Source organism: Ranitomeya imitator, chromosome 1 (assembly GCF_032444005.1).
Source record: "Ranitomeya imitator isolate aRanImi1 chromosome 1, aRanImi1.pri, whole genome shotgun sequence".
Lineage (NCBI taxonomy): Eukaryota > Metazoa > Chordata > Amphibia > Anura > Dendrobatidae > Ranitomeya > Ranitomeya imitator.
This window is the reverse complement of record NC_091282.1, coordinates 1,236,294,348-1,236,318,987: the sequence shown is the minus strand read 5'-3', so window position 1 is coordinate 1,236,318,987 and position 24,640 is coordinate 1,236,294,348. Positions and strand designations below refer to the sequence as shown.

The following is a 24,640-nucleotide window of genomic DNA, read 5'->3' as shown; positions in this document are numbered from 1 at the left end:
AGAGGAAGGCTACTGATTTCCACCTGGATAAGGGGACTCTGGATTTGCCTCCAAACCGTCCGGACTCTGCCTGCCCTGTGATCTGGTGCTCTCGACTGTGGACGCTGAAGCCTTCAGTAAAGTTAAAGAGACTGCAACCTTGTTCTTCACTGCGCCTTTCACCATCCACCATCTACACACTGGGAAGCCCTGGGGACACACTTCACCTGTGGGAAGGTATACCAACTAGCTGCCATAACATCACCCCAGCGGACCCCTAAGCAGCGTCGGTCACCCTGACCAAATACCACAGGTGGCGTCACGAACATTACCCCTTTAAAGAACTTTACCCCATTTACAACGGACGTCCCTAGGGCCACGGACCAGGTCAGCCACCGTGACATCCCCCTTGAGAACCGAAGGGCCCGGCTCAGAGTTCCCCTAGCCCTTGGGGGCGCTCCAATCTTTTGGCGTCGCAAACAGGATCTACTTAAGCCTGAAAATCGGGTCCTGTGTGCCTAAGAACTGTGCCAGAATTGTGCTTGAACTGTGATTTGCTTAAAGACTGTATATTGCCGTTTCCCACCAAAACGGCCGCCATTATAGCGCCACGTGGTGTGCAGGAGGAGTGGGGTGTGTCATTGTGGGCGTAGCCTGGAAGAACGGCGAGAAAGTGGAGCCAGACCCTCACAGATACTACTATGTCCGGGAGATATGCCCATCAACAAGAAAGGTCCGCCTCCTGGTCTGGGATGGTGGAGGAAGAAGAAACCGCCCTCCGGAAGAGGAGGAGCAGGAACAACTGGAAGCTATTAGGCAGAACCTGGTTGGCAATATGGCGAGTGGAGGTCGCCCGGAAGAGGGGGAGAAAAGCCGCAGCTGTCCCGGTCAATGGGAACAGGGCCACAGACCGGGTCAGCCACCGTGACATCCCCCTTGAGAACCGAAGGGCCCGGTACCGAGTTCCTGGCTCATGTCTGGGGGTGCTCCAGCAGCACTGCAGGAGGGCCTGGTGGTGACGGGAGAAGGGTCAGAGTAGGTGACACTACAGAAGGTCATGGTGATGAGGGGAGAAGGGTCAGAGTAGGCAGCACTGCAGAAGGTCTCAAGAGGTTGTGGGCCGATGGCTGGGTCAGAGTTGGTGGCATTGTAGGAAGGCCCAGCGTCTCGGTCCCGCTGTGATCATGGACCCTGTATGAGGACTGTGAGGCTCCGTGGCCCTGATACAAAATATGTACATGAGGCCTTACAGCCACATGACGTGTAGGGCTGACGCTCTCTGACGTAGCAGTGGGCTCCAGAACCTGGGTGACTTCAGAACCTATAAGCTGGGCCTGGATGGGACGGAACTAGAAAGCCCCCTCCTAATTGGAACGTTCTGTCAATCACAACCACACGTCATTACGCTGCGATGGGACCCTGCAGATTGAGGCTGGAGGCAGTGCTGGCCCCCCCAACCATGTGCCAGCCCCCCTTACATGAGCCAGCCCCCCCGGGACCCCCAGATATGTGCCAGCCCCCTGGGACCACCAGACATGTGCCAGCCCCCTGGGACCCCCAGACATGTGCCAGCCCCCCAGACATGAGCCAGCCCCCCGGGACCCCCAGACATGAGCCAGCCCCCCGGGACCCCAAGACCTGTGCCAGCCCCCTGGGACCCCCAGACATGTGCCAGCCCCCCCGGGACACCCAGACCCGTGCCAGCCCCCCCAGACATGAGCCAGCCCCCCGGCACCCCCAGACCTGTGCCAGCCCCCCCCCCCCCAGACATGAGCCAGCCCCCCGGGACCCCCAGACCTGTGCCAGCCCCCCGGGACCCCCAGACCTGTGCCAGCCCGCCCAGACCTGTGCCAGCCCCCCCCCCAGACATGAGCCAGCCCCCCGGGACCCCCAGACCTGTGCCAGCCCCCCGGGACCCCCAGACCTGTGCTAGCCCCCCCACCCCTCCCCCGGCAGAGCCCCGGCGTCCCCCAAGTCTGTTCCCGGCCTGCGGCGGAAATTCACAGGAGCGATCACTTCACAAAGTGTCGTGCGGACCCCAAAATCTCGCGTTGCAAAAAACAAGCCCCCACAAGTGATGGCCCCTGGAAGGCAAAGCGCCCATTGGGACTCATGATCCAGGGCCAGGCCTGGACGGTGACGCTGTAGCGGGCGCTGAGGCCCGGATACAGCCAAGGAACGGGAGCGGCGGACAATGCGCACCGACTGTGACAGGACGCTGCTTCCAATACGTGGGCGTACAGCTGGGCGTGGTCAGAGCAGTGACAGACAGGCCGCACGCCCCGGAAAGGGGCGTGGTCAAACGTGAGCGCGCACAAAAGGGGCGTGCTGGAGAAATGATTGACGGTCAGTCAGAGGGCGTGGTTACAAAGAGGCGTATTTACTGAGGGGCGTGGTCATAGGCGGGATCGCCAGAGGAGGGGGCGTGATTGACAGCTCGCTCAGAAGGCGTGGCCGGGGCCGTGATTGACAGGCGGTGTTCCCGGGATCTGCGCTGTGTGCAGTGTGCACGGTTTGCTGCCTCCCTCTCGCTGTGCACGGGCATCATGGCGGATCACACAGGGCTGTAGCCAGCACACCCTCCTGCATACCCCCTTCCCACCCCACCGGCCCTCGGGGCCACAGGGCCACCATGAGGCTGCAGTAGCTGCTCGTGCTGCCGCCCGCCCGCCCTCTCCTTGCTGGATTGTAACTTTCGGATCGCAGACAGCACCGCCACCCTGGAGGGAGCGCCACAAGCCGGATCCCTGCACTAGATCCCTGGATCCCTTATATGGGCTCAGCGCCGTGGATCTCATCTGCTTCCGATATTGGATCGTTTGCTTCGGATTCCCTGCAGCAGATCGCCGGATCCCTGCACCGGGGGCTGAGGGTAAGGGGCGACCAGTGCTGGCCATCCCCTGATTACTGCAGGCGGTGCAGAGCGGGGGCGCCCGGGGCTGTGGGGGGCGGCGGGGGCGTCCGGGGCTGTGGGGGGCGTCCGGGGCTGTGGGGGGCGGTGGGGGGCGGCGGGGGCGTCCGGGGCTGTGGGGGGCGGCGGGGGCGTCCGGGGCTGTGGGGGGCGTCCGGGGCTGTGGGGGGCGGCGGGGGCGTCCGGGGCTGTGGGGGGCGGCGGGGCCGGGAGAGGTCAGAGGCCGCACCGACGGCAACTTCCTGTGCGGGACTATGTGACACTGCAGTCTGCGGGCAGCTACTAGAGCTAGCATGTATATCATTATCTATCCTGTATATCATCTATTATCCTATATATCATCTATTATCCTATATATCTATGTATCATCTATTATATATCATCTATCCTATATATCTATATATCATCTATCCTATATATCTATATATCATCTATTATCTATTCTATATATCTATGTATCATCTATCTATTATCTATAATCTATTATCTATCCTATCTATCATCTATCTCTCATCTATCATATATCTATGTATCATCTATTATCTATCCTATATATCTATTATATTATCTATCTAGTACCTATCATCTAATTATCTATCATCTATTCTCAATCTATCATCTATTCTCTATGTATTATATATCTATGTATCATCTATCTATAATCTAATCATCTAGTATCTATCCTATATATCTATGTATCATCTATTATCTATCTATTATATATAATCTATCTATCTATTATCTATATATCATCTATTATCTATGTATCATCTATCTATAATCTATCATATATCTATGTATCATCTATTATCGATCATATATATCTATGTATCATCAATCTATGTATTATCTATGTATTCTCCATCATACACCCCTCTGCGCTCCTGCTCCTCTGTTCTGCTGGGAGGTTCCACTTGTAGCTACATGTCAACAAGAGTGCGCCCCCATCTCCCCCCTTGTCGGGGCCTGCGCTCTGTTAACCCCATCCCTGCTGTATTTCTCTCACTCGTTCCTGTTCTGGGTCAGATACGCCCTGATTGTCAGTATAAAGTTTACTTTAAAAAAAAATCCGATCCCAGGTCCGTTTCCTGGAGGAGAGGCGATGTGCGGTGGATGATGCTATTATCCCTTTAATTGTTTCCGAAATGACACACTACATCTGACATGTTCTGTGATCTGACAGGTCTGATATTGCTTTTTTTTTTTTTTTTTTTTAATTAAACATGTATGACCCTCGTCTTCCATCTAATCTCATTTGACCGTCTCTCTGGCGTATAGGAATTGCCTGGTGATTCTTCTGGCGCCTCTTAGGGCTACTCGGCCCACTCCGTGCCACTGCTACATGGCGGTGCTATGGAAGTGGACACTTAGGCTGTGTTCACACGTTGCTTAAAGGGAACCTGTCACACCGAAAATCGCGGGTGAGGTAATCCCACCGGCATCAGGGGCTTATCTGCAGCATTCTGTAATGCTGTAGATAAGCCCCCGATGTTACCTGAAAAAGGAGAAAAAGACGTTATATTATACTCACCCAGGGGCGGTCCCGCTGCTGGTCAGGTCGGATGGGCGTCTCTGGTCCGCTGCGGCGCCTCCTATCTTCTTTCCATGACGTCCTCTTCTGATCTTCAGCCATGGCTACGGCGCAGGCGTACTTTGCTCTGCCCTGTTGAGGGCAGACAAAGTACTGCAGTGCGCAGGCGCCGCGCCTCTGACCTTTCCGGCGCCTGCGCACTGCAGTACTATCCTCTGCCCTCAAGAGGGCAGAGCAAAGTACGCCTGCGCCGGAGCCGTGGCTAAAGATCAGAAGAGGACGTCATGGAAAGAAGATAGGATGCGCCGCAGCGGACCAGAGACGCCCATCCGACCTGACCAGCAGCGGGACCGCCCCTGGGTGAGTATAATATAACGTCTTTTTCTCCTTTTTCAGGTAACATCGGGGGCTTATCTACAGCATTACAGAATGCTGCAGATAAGCCCCTGATGCCGGTGGGATTACCTGACCCGCGATTTTCGGGGTAACCGGTTCCCTTTAATTGTGACTTGCAGATTTGGTGCAGAAAATAATCTTCTACATGTCAATTCCCTGAGTTTTTTACCAATGACCTCACTCAAGTAAGTAAAAAAAAAACAAAAAAAAGAACATCATAAATGCCCGTTTTTATGGCTGCGGTTTTCCAGCCTAGAGCTTTGGAAACGGTGCAGAAATTTCCTCAACATGTGCACATGGCCTAACGCTGCTTCAATGGCTTCAAGCGAGTCCAATACCATCGCAGTAGTGCAGGTGCCGCAGTGTGACGCCATTTACTTCTACAGCACCGCCTTGTAGCAGCGGCGCTGAGCGAACTTTGGCTGCGTGTAGCAGCGGCGCTGAGCGAACTTTGGCTGCATGTAGCAGCGGCGCTGAGCGAACTTTGGCTGCATGTAGCAGCGGCGCTGAGCGAACTTTGGCTGCATGTAGCAGCGGCGCTGAGCGAACTTTGGCTGCATGTAGCAGCGGCGCTGAGCGAACTTTGGCTGCATGTAGCAGCGGCGCTGAGCGAACTTTGGCTGCATGTAGCAGCGGCGCTGAGCGAACTTTGGCTGCATGTAGCAGCGGCGCTGAGCGAACTTTGGCTGCATGACGACCGTTGTGGCCAATGTCGCTGTGTAGCCCCGGCCTACAAATAAGGCTACGTTCACACGTACAGTATTTTACATCAGTATTTGTAAGTCAAAAGTGGGAACACGTCACCACTTCTGCATTTTACTCCCACTCCTGGTTGTGGCTTACAAATACTGAGGTAAAATACTAACCAAATTCTGACCGTGTGAACTGGGCCTTAAGGGGTGCACTCAGCAGTTATTCAGCGACTTAACCCCCCCCCCCGTCCCATTGAGTTGTTTTGTGGGGCGACTCTTTGGATCGGTTGCCACCCTGGTTTTCCAGAGAGAAAGATAAAATAAATCCAGTGGAGATATATTATTTTTTTTTTTCTTTTTTCTGGTGAAATGATGACTGATGGTGCACTGGAGATGACAGAGCGCAGGCGCTGTCGACTTGTTCTTGTCATGTCTGCTGTCGTCTACTTATTCCCACAATTTGTGTGACATAATTTTGTAGCCCTCATTATCCGTAGTGGCACCATATTAATGGGCCCCTCGGCTCGCTCACCAGTGGCACCAGTTTCTTGAGGAAATAAAGTGACAGTCAATATGGCCGCCTTGTTGGCTGTTGTAACTAGGTATCCTAGAAGTGCTTGGTCTTGGCCTGTATGGCAACTGTAATGGTGGCTGTGTGTTGAGTGCCCAGCCTTGTCCGTCATTATTAAAGGGGTTCGTTATGTCTGACTATAATCATCATTGGAGGTCAGGACCTTTTATAGGGTTGTGGATTTTTTTTTGTCTGTTGCAAGACCACAACATCCTATCAGATCACCGCCCTAAAATTGAATGTTGAGTGCTATTTATGTGAGGTGCAAATATTCCTTGACAACCTAAATGAGGCCTGTAAACCTAACGAGGCGTTAATTAGAATGCGTAGCCCCGCCCAGTTTGATAAAACCGCTTTAATTTGGGTTGCCTAGCAACGAGGATGCCATTCAGAGCACTGCTGAACTCTTGTTGCTAGGGGCAACAAGGACGCTCTTTCTTCGAGATGTATATGTTGGGAGAGGCCAAGTCCATCGTTGTTTTGGGTTGTCACTCCCTTCACTACATCAGAGGCCATGAAAGGCTGATTTCCCACCTTTTTCACAGTTTAGGCCCTATCTGCCATCACATGTCTCAGATTTCTCATCTTTTTCAAAATGGCGTCCAGATGGCGCCTAATTTCGTAAAAATTTTTCTGACTGAAAAAAAATCTCCATTTTGTTTGGTGAATCTCTTACAAATATCTTCTGTGCGTAACTTTTTTTTTTTTTTTTTTGCTCTGGAGTCTAGGGGAAATTTCATCTATAAATTAGTGATTGGGTTCAGGAGTCGATCGCTTTGTGGTGGATCATGAAATGACCTGCCGCCCGTTGTAGGTTACATTCCGGCGGTCGGGTAACCTGCCGTCCTCGCTGTGAGGTGTTGAGAGTTTGTTTCCCAGTAGGGTGCTTCATCTGTTGTCAACAATCCGTCGCTGATGGACTACAACACCCAGCATCCAGCGTATGAGGGGGCATTTCTGGGTAGCGTAAATCCAGGAGGTCTGCAGTCTTGGGGTTTTTATTTGTGTACTACAATGTCCTTTCCTTGAAAGCAAGCAGAGGTATTGAAATGAAGCACAAAATCAAGCATTTCACAACTTTCTAATTTGGTTATAACACTGCGGAAAATCGAGACCCCCTCAGTATAAAACTCTCGGATTCTAGAGTCCATTGCCCTCGTGTCATTGAGTCAGTCCTTATTTTATCCGCTCTGATTTGGCCCGCTTTCGTGCCCTCTTATTCTTGTGTCACGTGCTCCTGAGGGCTTTGTGGCAGCTGACTGGCATTGAGTATAATGTTATCTGTGTTTTCTATGATGGCTCTAATTGGACGTGGCAGGGAAAAAAAGTTCACAATGTCTGACAGCAAGATGATTGCAAGGATTAGGGGTGTCCTATCCCTTTTTAACGCTCAGAACTGAATGTCGAAGGGAGATCTCCTGGTCTGTTCCCGTGTCAATACATTTTAACTAGAAGCCATCTTTGTTTATTTTCCTTTAATTTCTATAATATTTTGTTTGAATCTCTGCTTGCAGTCACCGAATAGGATCCTCCTTGTTTGGATCCTTCTTTTAAGAAAGATCGGGCATGTTGAATTTTGATTGTTTCCCCTGGTGACAAAAAGGATCAGACAACCTGCTGGCATAAATGTCTGACCGCTGCTTTCTTCCCTCTCCACATATCGGTGGCACAAACCTTTTGTATTTTCACTGTCCTTAATGAAGGTTCATCACTGGTTTTGTGACCCAAACAAACAGCTTTTTTTTTTTGGACAGAAAAGGAAGTATTTTTGCAGACGATCCCCTTCCTAGATGCAGCTCGTCATCCTTTGCCTCCTCAGAGGAATAGGAGTTTAACGAGTACCAGAAACATTAGCCGGGAGGCGTCTTTCTGTTTTGGGAGCCGCGGAGGGTCCAGTGGAGAGAGCAGCTTTACGAGGAGGCGATCTGTCAGCCACAATGGATGACCGCACTTTTGGTTATTAAAATGCGCAACGCGTTTCGTTGGAGGAGAAACTGCTTTCCTAATGTATGGACTGTTGTGTATTCAATTTCCTATGGTGTACCCAGGAGCGTTACTAGGCCCGGGGTCTCGCTTCAACTCGCTCATCGTCAAAAGCCCATTTATTTCTTCTGGTATAAATCATGGAGGACAAACGACTGCAGATACATGGTTTAATGTGTGGTGGTACTGTGCGGGGGGCCACCCATATAGTACCCTGGATTAGGTGGCCCTTATAGTAATTTTACATCTCGCCCATTCACACTCTGCTCGAAATCCAAAAACCTGATCCTTCTTTCCCTCAACATCTGCCATCAGAGAGATTGGAGATATGCGTGTGTGTGTATGTATACATATGTATAGTATATATACACTGACACGGCAGTGTTTTTTTTTGTGTGTCGTCTATAAAAGTTAATTACAAGAGGTTGGAACTAGGGGTGGCCGTACACACACTGTGAATGTCACCAGAACATGCCAACAGGACCGGCCATCCAACTAATGTGAGAATATCCTGATTCCCTCAAGAGCAAACAATGGAGAAAAGAAGGATGGGGCATGTTGAATGTCAATATGCACAATCCTTCTCCCTCAACAGAGCTAAGCAGGCACTATAACTGCCACTTGTGAACTCACCCTAAAGCTGGTCACATGTGAGGTAAAAGTTGACTATACGGCCAGCTACCTCTCCCGACTCTACATTACGCGTGATTTTTCAACAACGAGAGAGGAGGCCACTGCACTGAAAGCAAAAAGTTTGGACTTTGACATTCCAGCTGCTCAAGCCTTCAGTTTCCCCAACATCATTTATCTGGGGACAGTAGAGAGACCCTGCCCATGTGATATCAGATGCTCAGGCAGTCCCTTCTCTTTCCCCTGACATCATTTGTTGGGAGGACAGTAGAGAGACACCCATGCAATATCAGATCGTCGGGCCGTCTCCATGCGATATCAGATGCTCGGACCGTCCCCGTGCGATATCAGATGCTTGGGCAGTCCCCGTGCGATATCAGATGCTTGGGCAGTGTCCGTGCGATATCAGATGCTTGGGCCTTCCCCGTGCGATATCAGATGCTTGGGCAGTCCCCGTGCGATATCAGATGCTTGGGCAGTCCCCGTGCGATATCAGATGCTTGGGCAGTCCCCGTGCGATATCAGATGCTTGGGCAGTCCCCGTGCGATATCAGATGCTCGGACCGTCCCCGTGCGATATCAGATGGTCGGGCAGTCCCCGTGCGATATCAGATGCTTGGGCAGTCCCCGTGCGATATCAGATGCTCGGGCCGTCCCCGTGCGATATCAGATGCTCGGGCAGTCCCCGTGCGATATCAGATGCTTGGGCAGTGTCCGTGCGATATCAGATGCTTGGGCCTTCCCCGTGCGATATCAGATGCTCGGGCCGTCCCCGTGCGATATCAGATGCTCGGGCCGTCCCCGTGCGATATCAGATGCTCGGGCCGTCCCCGTGCGATATCAGATGCTCGGGCAGTCCCCGTGCGATATCAGATGCTCGGGCAGTCCCCGTGCGATATCAGATGCTTGGGCAGTCCCCGTGCGATATCAGATGCTTGGGCCTTCCCCGTGCGATATCAGATGCTTGGGCAGTCCCCGTGCGATATCAGATGCTTGGGCAGTCCCCGTGCGATATCAGATGCTTGGGCAGTCCCCGTGCGATATCAGATGCTTGGGCAGTCCCCGTGCGATATCAGATGCTCGGACCGTCCCCGTGCGATATCAGATGGTCGGGCAGTCCCCGTGCGATATCAGATGCTTGGGCAGTCCCCGTGCGATATCAGATGCTCGGGCCGTCCCCGTGCGATATCAGATGCTCGGGCAGTCCCCGTGCGATATCAGATGCTTGGGCAGTGTCCGTGCGATATCAGATGCTTGGGCCTTCCCCGTGCGATATCAGATGCTTGGGCAGTCCCCGTGCGATATCAGATGCTTGGGCAGTCCTCGTGCGATATCAGATGCTTGGGCAGTCCCCGTGCGATATCAGATGCTCGGACCGTCCCCGTGCGATATCAGATGGTCGGGCAGTCCCCGTGCGATATCAGATGCTTGGGCAGTCCCCGTGCGATATCAGATGCTCGGGCAGTCCCCGTGCGATATCAGATGCTCGGGCCGTCCACGTGCGATATCAGATGCTCGGGCAGTCCCCGTGCGATATCAGATGCTTGGGCAGTCCCCGTGCGATATCAGATGCTCGGGCAGTGTCCGTGCGATATCAGATGCTTGGGCCGTCCCCGTGCGATATCAGATGCTCGGGCTGTCCCCGTGCGATATCAGATGCTTGGGCAGTCCCCGTGCGATATCAGATGCTCGGGCTGTCCCCGTGCGATATCAGATGCTCGGGCAGTCCCCGTGCGATATCAGATGCTCGGGCAGTCCCCGTGCGATATCAGATGCTCGGGCAGTGTCCGTGCGATATCAGATGCTTGGGCCGTCCCCGTGCGATATCAGATGCTCGGGCAGTCCCCGTGCGATATCAGATGCTTGGGCCGTCCCCGTGCGATATCAGATGCTTGGGCCGTCCCCGTGCGATATCAGATGCTTGGGCAGTCCCCGTGCGATATCAGATGCTTGGGCAGTCCCCGTGCGATATCAGATGCTATACCGGATGGCCGTGCCGTGCCCATGTGATACTGGATGGCCAGGCTGTCCCTTCTCTTTTCCCTGACATCATTTGTTGGGGGACAGTAGAGACCCCCATGTGATATCAGATGGTCTGGCAGTCCTAGGCAGGTTCTGACTACTTTCATCTGATGCTTATGGGGTCTTCCACTAGACAGTAGTTTAGCTTCTTTTTGGAAATAGGCCAAACAGACGGGATCCTTTTTTAAAGTTTCTCAAAAAGCAATGATCCTCAGTGATTACTTTGAAGGGGTGGTCCAGGAGATGAATATTGAGGACGTCTCATGGAGATCGGGTGGGCTTTGTGTGGCTGCGTTGGTTGTAGGTCAGGGTGGATATTGTACTCTGATGCTGATGTCGCAGCGCTGTCTGTAGGCTCCGGGGTGGAGAGGGCTGTGGATTGTAATTAGTTTCACCTTACGCCAGCGCTAATTATCGAGGCTCAGATCCTTGTCTCTTGCTGATGCCGGCAATTCGTGAACATTTTCTTGAAATCAGCAAAGAGGAAAAACCGTCCAGATGATTCATTCTGGGTCACATTACAAGAAGAGCTGCGGAATCGAATCCTTAGAAAAAACCCTCTACTCGTGCTTCACCCGCGGTCCGACATGCGCTTCCCATACTAAACAATGCAATGTTTTATCACAATTTTTGTTCCGTGGCTCCCCCCACCCCCCTCTCGTTAGCAAGAACAGCAGTGTCGGGTACCATGGAGGACCACCGACCCCTATCAGCCAATCAGATTGCTGCGTTTTTTTTTTCCATTTGTCTGATTTTTGGGTGCGTTTGAGGCAATAATCCGCAATGTCACCACACCACTGCGACGTACACTAAAGTAGATCCCAAAACTGTCCCCTTAGATTTTCCTAAGGAGGACCTAAACCTTTTTTGGGAGAAACCCAGTAGTCGCATAATGACTGGAAAATTATCATATTTGCCAAATTTCTTGAATTATCAGATGCAGGCCTGACTAATTTCAGGATCTAGGCACAAAGTGGGCGGAATTTATGTGAACCCCACCCTAAAGGAGTGTCTCCCATCTGAGGTTTGGGGGGCTGAACTTATGGGGTTTATCCCTTCCATCATTTTGGGCGCCAATGTTGCACCTGTGTTAATTAATAATCAGTCAGTAGTTCTTCTTTTATGTAACGCTTTATCCAGTGATCGGCTGCAGCGCTGTTGATTTGATGTTACCCATGCAGTTGGTCAATCACAGGTTCAGCTGTCGAGGCTCAGTGTTGGGGTTTATTATTTTTAAAGGAGCCACTTTAATGGCGTGCTGTATACTGAAAGGTGGAAAAACCCCTTTAAGGCTGTGTTCACATGTTGCGGTTTTTCCCGATAAAAACGCTATAAAACCACACAAAAAAAGCATACAGTAAGCATCCCATCATTTATAATGAATTCCGCATGTTTTGTGCACTTGATGCGTTTTTTTCTGTGAAAAAAAACGCATCGCAGTAAAAACCGCAGCATGTTCATTAATTTTGCGTTTTTTTTTGTGTGCGAATTTCCCACTACAAAATGCATTGGGAAGTGTCTGAAAAAAACGTGGCAAAAACACATGTGGTTTTCTTGCTGAAAATGTCCGTTTTTTTTCTCAGGAATTTTCTGCGAGAAATCCTGAACGTGTGCACATAGCCTAAATGTCGCCATTCATCCATTAATTTTCTGCCATTTTTTTACACTTCCTATTTTGAGTGCTGAGCGACTGCGTTAATCTGACAACAGATGAGTTAAAGGGGCACAAAACTGCTCCGCCGCCGCTGGTGAGGGACCAGGTATGAAATCTGATTTTATTTTCTTTTTTTAACCCTGTGTTTGATCTAAGGGTTCCTTTTATAAATGCCAACACAAAGCAGATTTATTTTAAAACCCATTTCTGGAAAAGCAGTGGATGAATGTAAGCGGACAGTCAGCAGTCATGAGAGTCAGGGGCCGGGGGATCATGGGGGTCACAGGAGAGTTCTGGCTCGGAACTTTTTTGCTTGCCGTTCTGTAGTGGGCTGCACGCACAACTCGTCTGTTTACCCTGGGAGCGGGGGGTGTCATCCAGAATCACATCCCCTTTATTATTCAGAGGCGGCGCTGGGTAGTAGATGAAATTTACCTCAGATGGATGTTCGGGAAGATATATAATGTGCAAGCCAAACCCTATATTGTCATTTTTCCATTTATAAGGTATTATACAGTATAGTGCCTAAATCAATTTTATATGCGGTATATGTATTATTAATCCCGCCATACAGTGCTCAAATAATACCAACCTCTAGTGACCATATTCTTTATATGTATTAATACTGCCATATAGTTCTCAAATACCAACCTCTAGTGACCATATTCTTTATATGTATTAATAGTCATACAGTGCTCAAATACCAACCTATGACCATATTCTATATACCGTATGTATTAATACCATCATACAGTGCTCAAATACCAACCTATGACCATATTCTATATATGTATTAATACCGTCATGCAGTGCTCAAATACCAACCTATGACCATATTCTCTATATGTATTAATACCGCCATATAGTTCTGAAATACCAACCTCTAGTGACCATATTGTCTATATGTATTCATACTGCCATAGTGCTCAAATACCAACTTCTAGTGACCATATTCTGTTTATGTATTAATACCGCCATATAGTTCTCAAATACCAACCTCTAGTGACCATATTCTCTATATGTATTCATACCGTCATATAGTGCTCAAATACCAACCTATGACCATATTCTCTATATGTATTAATACCGCCATATAGTTCTTAAATACCAACCTCTAGTGACCATATTGTCTATATGTATTAATACCGCCATATAGTTCTTAAATACCAACCTCTAGTGACCATATTGTCTATATGTATTAATACCGCCATATAGTTCTCAAATACCAACCTCTAGTGACCATATTGTCTATATGTATTAATACCGCCATATAGTTCTCAAATACCAACCTATGACCATATTCTATGTTTTAATACAATCATACAGTGCTCAAATACCAACCTATAACCATATTCTATATATGTATTAATACCGCTATACAGTGCTCAAATACCAACCTATGACTATTCTATATATGTATTAATACCGTCATACAGTGCTCAAATACCAACCTATAACTATATTGTATATATGTATTAATACCGTCATACAGTGCTCAAATACCAACCTATGACCATATTCTATATATGTATTAATACCGCTATACAGTGCTCAAATACCAACCTATGACTATTCTATATATGTATTAATACCGTCATACAGTGCTCAAATACCAACCTATGACCATATTCTATATATGTATTACCGTCATACAGTGCTCAAATACCAACCTATGACTATATTCTATATGTATTAATACCGCCATATAGTTCTCAAATGCCAACCTATGACCATATTCTATACATGTATTAATACCGTCATACAGTGCTCAAATACCAACGTATTTGATTTTGTAAATGTATTAATGCTGTTAGACAGTGGTGAAATAATACCAACCTCTAGTGAACATATTTTAAATTGTACAACAGTGTGCCTCCAATCTGATGCCTCTTATTAAAATGGTACAACTATAAACCCCCTCCCCCCCGTAAATTACAAATTGTAGTTAATGGCATTTACTGTAGAGGGATACATCATGACCAAGAAAAATTAAAGGGAGAGCTCTGCTTTTTGATCATGTAGGTATTAAAGGGATTGTTCTGCCATAAATTGCTTTTTCTTTACTTCCTAGAATGGACGTAGAAGCTAAAAGCCTGTGAGTCATGGCAGTTTTGTTGTGACTTTAGGTTATTGCTTCCCCACAGAGCCAGGTGGGAGGTTTTGGTAGTTTCTGACGTTACCTACATTGTTCTGACACCTGTAATTGTGACGTTGGTGCGGTGGGCACAGTTAGAAATGCTGAAGTAACGAAGAGGCGGTCATTACGATAAATGGTAGTGTATTTAAAGGGGACCTGTCACTAGGTCAGAAGTAGCCGGTTTTGCTCTTATTTTATTCCTTCTCTTCCCCTGATCATTTTATTTTTTATTTTTTTTAAATCCGCAATATGGTTCCAGAGATATGGGCCTTTTTATTTAGATTTAATGTTTTTTTTTTTTTTGGTAAGGGGGTGTGGCTCGCGGGATTCTCTGGGGGTGTGTCTCGAATCTCTAGGGGCGTGTCTTAAGGCTGATCTGCCCCCTTGACTGATCATAAAAATAAGAACTGGATAAAAAGGCCTATATCTCTGGAACCGTATGGCGGATTTGAAAAAAACAAACATCTGAATACTCAGGGGAGCAGCGGGAATAAAAACTGTCCACTTTTGACCTGGTGAAAAGGTCCCCTTTAATATGGAGATGAGCTTCTAGGTTAGATAGGGGGTCCTGTGGGTCGTTTCCTGACCTTATGACACACGAGGTACTTGTATGGGGGTCTTTTCCTGCCATATTGCTACTCATCAGGTAATTAATGGACTTTTGACCTTCTTGCCGCCATCTTGACCCGGGGTCTTTGTAATAATTCTTTTTAGACATCTAGGTCGTACTGATGGATCCTGTGTGGACAGAAGACTGGCACCCCGCGCCGGGTACAGACATTCACTGCAATTGTTTGGGATGCGGCAAAGAATGGAAACAGTAATAGGAAGGAAGGGAGTTTTTCTGTCTTGTACACGGGGCCCTGCGGCCTGGCCGGGGGAATAACTGCCTATTCCGGACGACTCCGGCTATTAGGTCACCGTCTAATGACCGGGGAGGAGGCCGGTGGTTTCGGAGAGGGAGCCATGACTAAACATACACTGGGATCCCATGTGAAGATGGCAGCCCTATAATTTTCTGGTTACTCTGTGGTTACGTTAGCAAAAATCACACACCGCAATGATACAGTCGGCGGCCATGTCCACAGCTCCACTTCCTACATCGCGCTGATCTATGGTTTATTGTGTGAGGAAGGAAAGCGCGGCGGATTCTAGTGATGGACGCCGGGTATATAAGAGATCTCTGCAGGCCGAAAATGGCGGTTACCTATCAGCCAATCATGTCCCTACTTTAATTTTGTTTTTTTTAAATTTCATAAAAATATTCAGTTGCTATCGGCAACGGCTTCATTTTTTTTGTATACTTAATACATAAAGCTTAAAAAAAAAAAAAAAACAAAAAAAAAAAAAAACTGTTGCCTGTAGCAACCAGAGCTGAGTGGGGAAAAATGTAAACATGGAGGCCTTAGACGTGCATGAAGAACAGCGGTTTCCCATAGCAACCAATGAGATCGCTGCTATTTTTTATTCTTTTTTGCATCTTGTAGTCAATTAAAAGATGCCGAGGGGATTTCCATAGTAACCAATCTGATTAAGAGTTTTTTTTTTTTGTCGTGTAGGATGGAATTGGTTGCCAAGGACGACCAATCAAATTTGTCAGCGCCATTTTAATATCTCTGTAGGAGAGGATCTGAAGTAAACCTATGTGTAGTATAGGCACAGAGGCTAATCTAGGCGCCTTGTGAGTTTATAATACGTGAAACAAGGACCTGAAGTCTATATACTACTTAATTTTTTTTTGTTTATATCCAATTAAAAACTAAAGGAACTTGAAAAAGTGCTTCATTAAAAATGTCTTCCTGTTGACAGCCACTGCGTCTCCATGGTAACAGACTACAAACTAGCCCCGTGTAGTCGGATCCTGTCTAGAGATGAGTGGACATTTACACTTGTGTGAAAGTGTTTCCCCCCCTCCCTGATTTCCTATTCTTTAGCAATTTTACCATTGTGACCAATGCCACTTTATGTGCTCATAACTCTGGAACTCTTCAAAGGATCCCACTGATTCTAAGATTTTTTTGGAACAAAATTTTTTAGTCAAGTTTTGGAAACTGTACTCCTCAAGGATTTTATCCAGGGGTGTAATGAGCATTTTGAACCCACAGGTACGACACAGAATTTGATAACGTCATATTGAATGTTAAGCGCAAGTGCTCGCTACTCCAGTTTTCCTCGGGTTTGCACCAAATATCGCGGGTGCTCACGTCCCTGCCCCTCATGTTTTGCGCCTGTTAGACACCCGGAAAAAAACTACAAGCAGCGATCTGCGATACTCCGTGTATACCCAAGCACCCGATGCAAACTCGATTAGCGAGCACTTGCGCTCAACACTAGCCGTCATATTGTCGTCTTGTGTTTTTGTTTTTTTTTTTAACTTGGGGAGAAAAAAAAAAATTCTAACCACAAACCTAAGGCTCTGTGCATACGTCAGGATTTCTTGCAGAAATTTCCTGAACAAAACTGGACATTTTCTGCAAGGAATCCGCATGCGTTTTTTCCGCTGCTTTTTTGCGTTTTTTTCCAGAGGTTCCCAATGCAATAATATAGTGGGAAATCCACAAAAAATCTGCTGAATTAATGAACATGCTGCGTTTTTTACTGCGATGCGTTTTTTTGGCGGAAAGAAATGCAGCATGAGCACAAAAATTGCGGAATGCATTATAAATGATGGGATGCATATGTATGCGTTATAGCAAAAAAAAAAAAAACCGCGAAAAATCCTGAACGTGTGCACACAGCCTAACACACCACTAACCCCAACTGCAAAGAATGGAAAAAATAAAAAATGTATTTTAAAATTTTTATCTAACTAAGGGGTGACAAAGAGAGGTTTGATTTACTATTTATTTATTTATTTTTTTATTCGATAACTGTATCAAACCCTGTATGTAACCCCTTTTCACATGTACAGCACCATGGAATTAATGATGCTATATAAATAATAATAATAATAACTGATGGGTTCTATCACAATGATCGTAAGGAAAAAATTCCTTATTGTTGCAGGGTAGCAGCCGGCAGATCTCGGCTGACGCATTCGGCATGTGCCTGCTAATTTTTTTTTTTCCCAGGAAGATGACGCCAAGCTGGGGAACGGATTGGGAGGACCCTGGGATAGTGGAGGTAACCCAGGGTGTTCACGAGGAGGGCATCATTTCTCTTTCCTCTGACGTGTATCATATCAAAGGAGAGAGAAATCATAAGTAACTTTGGCAGCCGCCGTTTTAATGCGTTTTGGCGGTCACTAAGGGGTTAAGGGAAAAAGAAATCCAATCCTAGAGGGCCCTGTGTGAAAACGTGATTGCCCCCACTCTTAACACATAATTTAACTGTGGTTTACCACATCACATTCCCTGGCCACACCCAGGTCTGCTTACTGCCACACCTTTCTCAATCAAAAAATCACTTAAATAGGACTTGCCTGACAAAGTGAAGTACACCAAAAGATCCTCAAAAGCTAGAAATTGTGCCATGATCCAAAGAAAGAAAGCAAATGAGAAACAAAGGTGTGAGAGCCATTATCCACAAATGGCGAAAACATGGAACAGTGGTGAACAGTCTCACGAGTTGCCAGCCAACCAAAATTACCCCAAGAGTGCAGAGATGGCTCATCCAAAAGGTCACAAAATACTCCACAACAACCATCAAAGAACTGCAGGCCTCACTCGCCTCAGTTTAGGTCAGTGTCCATGACTCCATCATAAGAAAGAGACTGGGCAAAAATGGCCTGGTCGTCTTTCTGGTCGTCTTTCTGGTCGTCTTTCTGGTCGTCTTTCTGGTCGTCTTTCTGGTCGTCTTTCTGGTCGTCTTTCTGGTCGTCTTTCTGGTCGTCTTTCTGGTCGTCTTTCTGGTCGTCTTTCTGGTCGTCTTTCTGGTCGTCTTTCTGGTCGTCTTTCTGGTCGTCTTTCTGGTCGTCTTGTATTCAGAAGACCTTCTGTAACTTTTTGTAATGTAATGGAGACGGCACGTGGTGGCAAGCACCGAGTAGTTGTTTTCTGTAAACCTTGAGCTCAGATTTCCCGAAGTTGTCACTTCTCAAACTTGTCGCCTCGGGGAAAGGTAGATACTAAATGTCATAATTACCTTTAAGAACTTAAGATGCTGAAATTAGCCGGGATTTTCTGTTCTTTCCCGTCTATACCCAAATGGCAGAAGACAATAAAAAAGACATTCGGCTCATGGTAAGAGCTTGTCTCCTTTAAGAAAGATGCCAAATACATGTCCACTTCTATCAGGGGTTTCTTAAAACATAAATTACCGTATATAAATTAAATGTTAAATATTTGAAAAAAAAAAAAAAATCTAAAAATTAAAGATGAATTTTCGGCGCAGATCCTTTAAATTTGTCCTTAATGGTTGGAATTTGATATAAAATTTTTAGTGTTTTTATTTTTTTCAATCCACCACCTATTTTCTATCTGTGGCGTGCCAGTTCTTTCTCTACTCAGCAGCTGTCTATTGGATTTCGGCCTCGCCTGCCGCTGCGTTCCCTCGTTATCTGTCATCTCCCATCTTTTCGGATTTATCGCATGCTTGCTGACTCGAAAGAGTGTTCTGCTTCCATAGACGAGTACAGCTTTATCTGTCCGGACGTAGAGCTCCCCGCGTCCACGATCTGACATTTGTTGCAAGTCGAGGAACAGCCGTACTGTCAAAACTATTATCAGTCTGCACGCTCCATGGGCCTGGTGAGCACGACCGCGTGTCTGTAAGGATCACACAGCCCGAAAATGCGTCCTGTGCCGAGAGTCACAATGGGATACTCATCGTTATATTATTCATTGTTCATATTAACTTTGGAAAACATAATATTGATATCTACACAATGGTTATATTCTTGTACATAGGAGCAGTATTATAGTAGTTATATTCTTGTACATAGGGGCAGTATTATAGTAGTTATATTCTTGTACATAGGGGCAGTATTATAGTAGTTATATTCTTGTACATAGGGGCAGTATTATAGTAGTTATATTCTTGTACATGGGGGCAGCATTATAGTAGTTATATTCTTGTACATAGGGGGCAGTATTATAGTAGTTATATTCTTGTACATAGGGGCAGTATTATAGTAGTTATATTCTTGTACATAGGAGCAGTATTATAGTAGTTATATTCTTGTACATAGGGGCAGTATTATAGTAGTTATATTCTTGTACATAGGGGCAGCATTATAGTAGTTATATTCTTGTACATAGGGGGCAGTATTATAGTAGTTATATTCTTGTATATAGGAGCAGTATTATAGTAGTTATATTCTTGTACATAGGAGCAGTATTATAGTAGTTATATTCTTGTACATAGGGGCAGTATTATAGTAGTTATATTCTTGTACATAGGGGCAGTATTATAGTAGTTATATTCTTGTACATAGGAGCAGTATTATAGTAGTTATATTCTTGTACATAGGAACAGTATTATAGTAGTTATATTCTTGTACATAGGGGCAGTATTATAGTAGTTATATTCTTGTACATAGGGGACAGTATTATAGTAGTTATATTCTTGTACATAGGAGCAGTATTATAGTAGTTATAGTCTTGTACATAGGGGGCAGTATTATAGTAGTTATATTCTTGTACATAGGAGCAGTATTATAGTAGTTATAGTCTTGTACATAGGGGGCAGTATTATAGTAGTTATATTCTTGTACACAGGGGGCAGTATTATAGTAGTTATATTCTTGTACATAGGGGCAGTATTATAGTAGTTATATTCTTGTACATAGGGGGCAGTATTATAGTAGTTATATTCTTGTACATAGGAGCAGTATTATAGTAGTTATATTCTTGTACATAGGAGCAGTATTATAGTAGTTATAGTCTTGTACATATGGGGCAGTATTATAGTAGTTATATTCTTGTACATAGGGGCAGTATTATAGTAGTTATATTCTTGTACATAGGAGCAGTATTATAGTAGTTATATTCTTGTACATAGGGGCAGCATTATAGGAGTTATATTCTTGTACATAGGGGCAGTATTATAGTAGTTATATTCTTGTACATAGGAGCAGTATTATAGTAGTTATATTCTTGTACATAGGGGAAGTATTATAGTAGTTATATTCTTGTACATAGGAGCAGTATTAGGGTCTGTTTCCACGTGCAGGAAACGCTGCGTGTCTGACGCTGCATAGAGCCGCAGCGTCAGACACGCAGCGTCCAGATGTTACAGCATAGTGGAGGGGATTTAATGAAATCCCGTCTCCACTATGTGTGGTAACACGCACGCGGCGGCCCTGCGACTCCGGGCATGCTGCGCGTCTTTTCAGATCGCAGCATGTCCGTATATCTTGCGGCGACGCTGCGTCGCCGCAAGATATAGCACAGGGCCCTATGGTGGGGAGCGATGATGCCGGATGTGTGCTATGAACACATCCGGCATCATCGCGTCCCAGAAAGGGGGCGGGGCTTACCGCAGAGCGGCTAAGCCGCTCCGACGATACCGCCGGCCATCCTGATCATGGACACATACCCTTATAGTAGTTATATTCTTGTACATAGGGGCAGCATTATAGTAGTTATATTCTTGTACATAGGGACAGCAATATAGTAGTTATATTCTTGTACATAGGGGGCAGTATTATAGTAGTTATATTCTTGTACATAGGGGCAGTATTATAGTAGTTATACTCTTGTACATAAGGGCAGTATTATAGTAGTTATATTCTTGCACATTGGGGGCAGTATTATAGTAGTTATATTCTTGTATATAGGGGCAGTATTATAGTAGTTATATTCTTGTACATAGGAGCAGTATTATAGTAGTTATATTCTTGTACATAGGGGCAGTATTATAGTAGTTCCATTTTTGTACATAGGGGTAGTATTATAGTAGTTATATTTTTGTACATAGGAGCAGTATTATAGTAGTTATATTCTTGTACATAGCAGCTTTATAGAAGTTTTATTCTTAGGAGAGTTTTTTTTTCATTGTTGATAGTACTGTAATTGTTCTGTGAGATGCTGAGAGTTGTAGTGTGACAACACCCCGACCAGTAACCGCCTGCCTGACGTGGTTAACCATCTCTTTCCGCCTGAATGCCGGCAGTGAGAACCGTTGCCAGACGTCTCTTCCTACAAGATGTCTTTTACCCAGTAATTACATAACCTCCGCAGATCTGTTATGATGATCATATTGGAACTCGCTGTTGCCCACTTCCTCACCCATTCTCCAATTATATCCCCAGGCTGGGTGCCAGTGTGGTGACCAGAAAACCCCAGCGTGCGTCGTGTGCCGTGTCTTACTGAGCTTCAGCTCTGTGTTCTACACTTAGTCACAGTGGAAAAATGACACGTGAGGTTTTTTTATGTTATTAGTGAAAATGTCAAAATCTGTAGATAATATAGAATTAATTGCTTCATACGTGATAAAATGAGGTATTTGTTCGAATACTTTACCCCTTTATTTGCTATTGCTTATTTTAGGATCTCATTTGCGGTATTTTAGGACTGGTTATTGCCCTTTTTAAGCCCATAATGAGAAACATTCATGTTTTGGGGCCGATATATAATTTAGACTCCGTTGCAAAAGTCTTCACGCCTTTCATTTATAGCTGTTCGGTTTTTACTCCGAGCTCCACTTTAACATTCACAATCCCATCCTGCCGAGCTTCCGTGGCTCAGACAGCAGAGGAAATATTTCATGTGTGAACACTTGTCCGGGGCTGCAGAGCAGATGCTGCCGGAGGCTGTGAAAACCCTCAGTGTGTGCCGGCCAGCTGAGCGCGGGGACGTGTTGGGACGCCGGATGGCGATCATTCCTCTGGCAACGGAGACCCCACAACTGCAGCTCTGTACCCAAGAGAAGAACAGCAGCCTCCAACCTTCATCATAGAACTACAACTACCAGCATGTCCTAGTAACAACTGACAGGCGTTTTAATTCTGCGGCTGATTGGCAACGTTTCCCTCTTTCTATATGTAATGAGCCAGATGATCCGATATTCTGGATAATCGGACACTTGTGAACAAAGATACGAGGCTTCCAAATTACGGCATATCTCTCCCAATTGGTTTTAATCTTCTCGGCTTTCGGCATCTGAATTTGTGAGAGGTGGGCGTGTTATATTGTATTTTTAATTTAATGTTTTTTTGTTTTTTTTATGGATTAGCAGATTTTCGGGATTATTTGAGGCTGGTTAAAATAATTTCCAAAATCGAATAGTAGAATCCATTGTATTTGGAATAGATCAAGTTCCCCCTCATCCGTTTATCCTTTTGGGAAGGATGTTGGGGGACCCATATGATGGCACATAGAATACACCCGGGACTTGTGGGTGTCTTGTGTCTGAGGCTTTGTAGAAATCTGGAGAGGTGGAACTCGACCCCTCTCGGTTCCCTTTTCATTCTGATATGGGTAAAGGTTTCTGATGCAACGATCTTCTTCTCAGCAGCTGTAGAGGGAGTACTGTTTTATTCGTAATGATCAATTCCTTTCGGCAAAAAAAGGGGCAAACTCTTCATATAATAATGTCTGAGGGTCCCGCAGTGGGTGCTCACAAGTACCCTGGGATGATGAGGGTTATTTGCCTTCAGGTGCTAGTTCTCCTCAGCTTCTTATTTTTTATGTTCTTAGTATCTAAGAATTTTGGGTATTTATTGCAGTCCTTTCCGTGTGTTCCCCCAGGAGACCCCCGCACCGGTTGCTGCTCTTGCTTCCAGGCTGTTCCCAATCAATATTCCTTTACCATGTAAATGAGATCAGGTCTCTCCATATTTATAGCGGCAGTTCTGCACATGGCCTGCACAGATTTTTTTTTTTTCTGATTTCTTGCCAGATGTTTTAACCCTAATGGGAAAGATATCGCGGGGTTTGTTTTTCAGAGAGTATCACACATGGCAGGCTTAGATACACGTGTTCTGGGATAGGATTACATCATGGAATTCAATATTTTTATGGGCTTGGATACACTGGCTTTTAGACTGTACTGCACATGGCCTGTGATACACTGGCTCAGGAGTACTGTGTATCGCATATGGGCTCGGATACACTGGCTCAGCAGTGCAGTATAGCTCATGCGGGCTGGGATACACTGACTCAACATTGCAGTGTAGGACACGCGGGCTCAGATACACTAGAACACACATGATGGGCACAGATACACTACAACACGCATGATGGGCTCGGATACACGACAACACACCGTTTTGACAAACTATCTCAGATGTTGAATTTAGATACACTTGCTCAGCACTGCATCACAGATGAGAAGCTTAGATGCACTAGGTCTCACATAATGGGCTTAAATTTACTGTATCCCTGCATAATGGGCTTAGATACGATGGGTCAGCAGCACTGTATCAGTGTCACATGATGGGCTCGGCAGCACGGTATCGCACACACGAGTGGCTGAGATACACGTGCTCATTGGGTTGTATCGCACATGATGTGCTCAGATTCCCCTGCACAGCAGCACCGTTGCCTTTAACGTCAGGGGAGTACAACATTTGCATCCCTTTAAGAAAACAAGATTTCTTGGAAACGGTCGGCGGTGCGAACCCGTGACTAACGGAACGTCTTACTCCTCCAGCTTAGTCACTTGGAACAAGAGATTTCCAGAGTGGAAAGGAAATTTCTTCTGACATCTGCGAGAAAAGTCGACCTGTGCCTTTAAGTGTGTGTGTATATAATGTATATATGTTTTCGGCGTCTGTTATGGCCCCGGTTTTGGTCTTTGTATTCTCCCGTCTTTTCTCTGGTGATGGAGCCGCAGTCCATTCGGTGGGATGGTTGTTGGCGCGTTTCAGGTCCTCGCTGAGGCCAGGTCCTCGCTGAGGCCGGGTCCTCGCAGAGGCCGGGTCCTGCCGCATGAATGAATCATTTCCCCGTGGACACTGACGCAGGCATCTGCTCATCCGTCCATCATTGTGGGATATTATTCACTTCCGAATATCCATCAGCCCCCACCCTTTCCTCCGGAGAGACACGACTGGAGCGGAGGAATGCCCAGCGCAGTTGTATAGATGAGGCGTCCATTATCGACCCAAATGGGTCATTTTCTGGGAGGTACACGAGAAGAGTCGCTGCAATTAGTACAGGAAGTAAGTGCACCCTGCAGGGTCCGGTCAATACAGGACAATGACCCAGATTCAGGTCTCCGCTGACGAGTTTGCTTTTAGCATGACCTGGA

At 46.4% G+C, this 24,640-nt stretch overlaps 1 protein-coding gene across 2 annotated transcripts in view; it reads left to right on the top strand.

Moving 5' to 3' along the window:
- Positions 1–2,425: 2,425 nt before the first annotated feature.
- The window catches only part of PTPRA (protein tyrosine phosphatase receptor type A), a 126,488-nt gene continuing 104,273 nt past the window's right edge, over positions 2,426–24,640 (top strand). The window contains exon 1 of one of the 2 annotated variants that reach the window (XM_069745146.1): positions 2,426–2,851. Coding sequence is in view for 1 of the 2 variants with exons in the window: in XM_069745145.1 (XP_069601246.1) it covers positions 2,753–2,851 (99 nt within the window). In the remaining variant the exon portion in view is untranslated. The remainder of the gene's footprint in view (positions 2,852–24,640) is intronic. The other variant, XM_069745145.1, reaches the window with a different exon arrangement.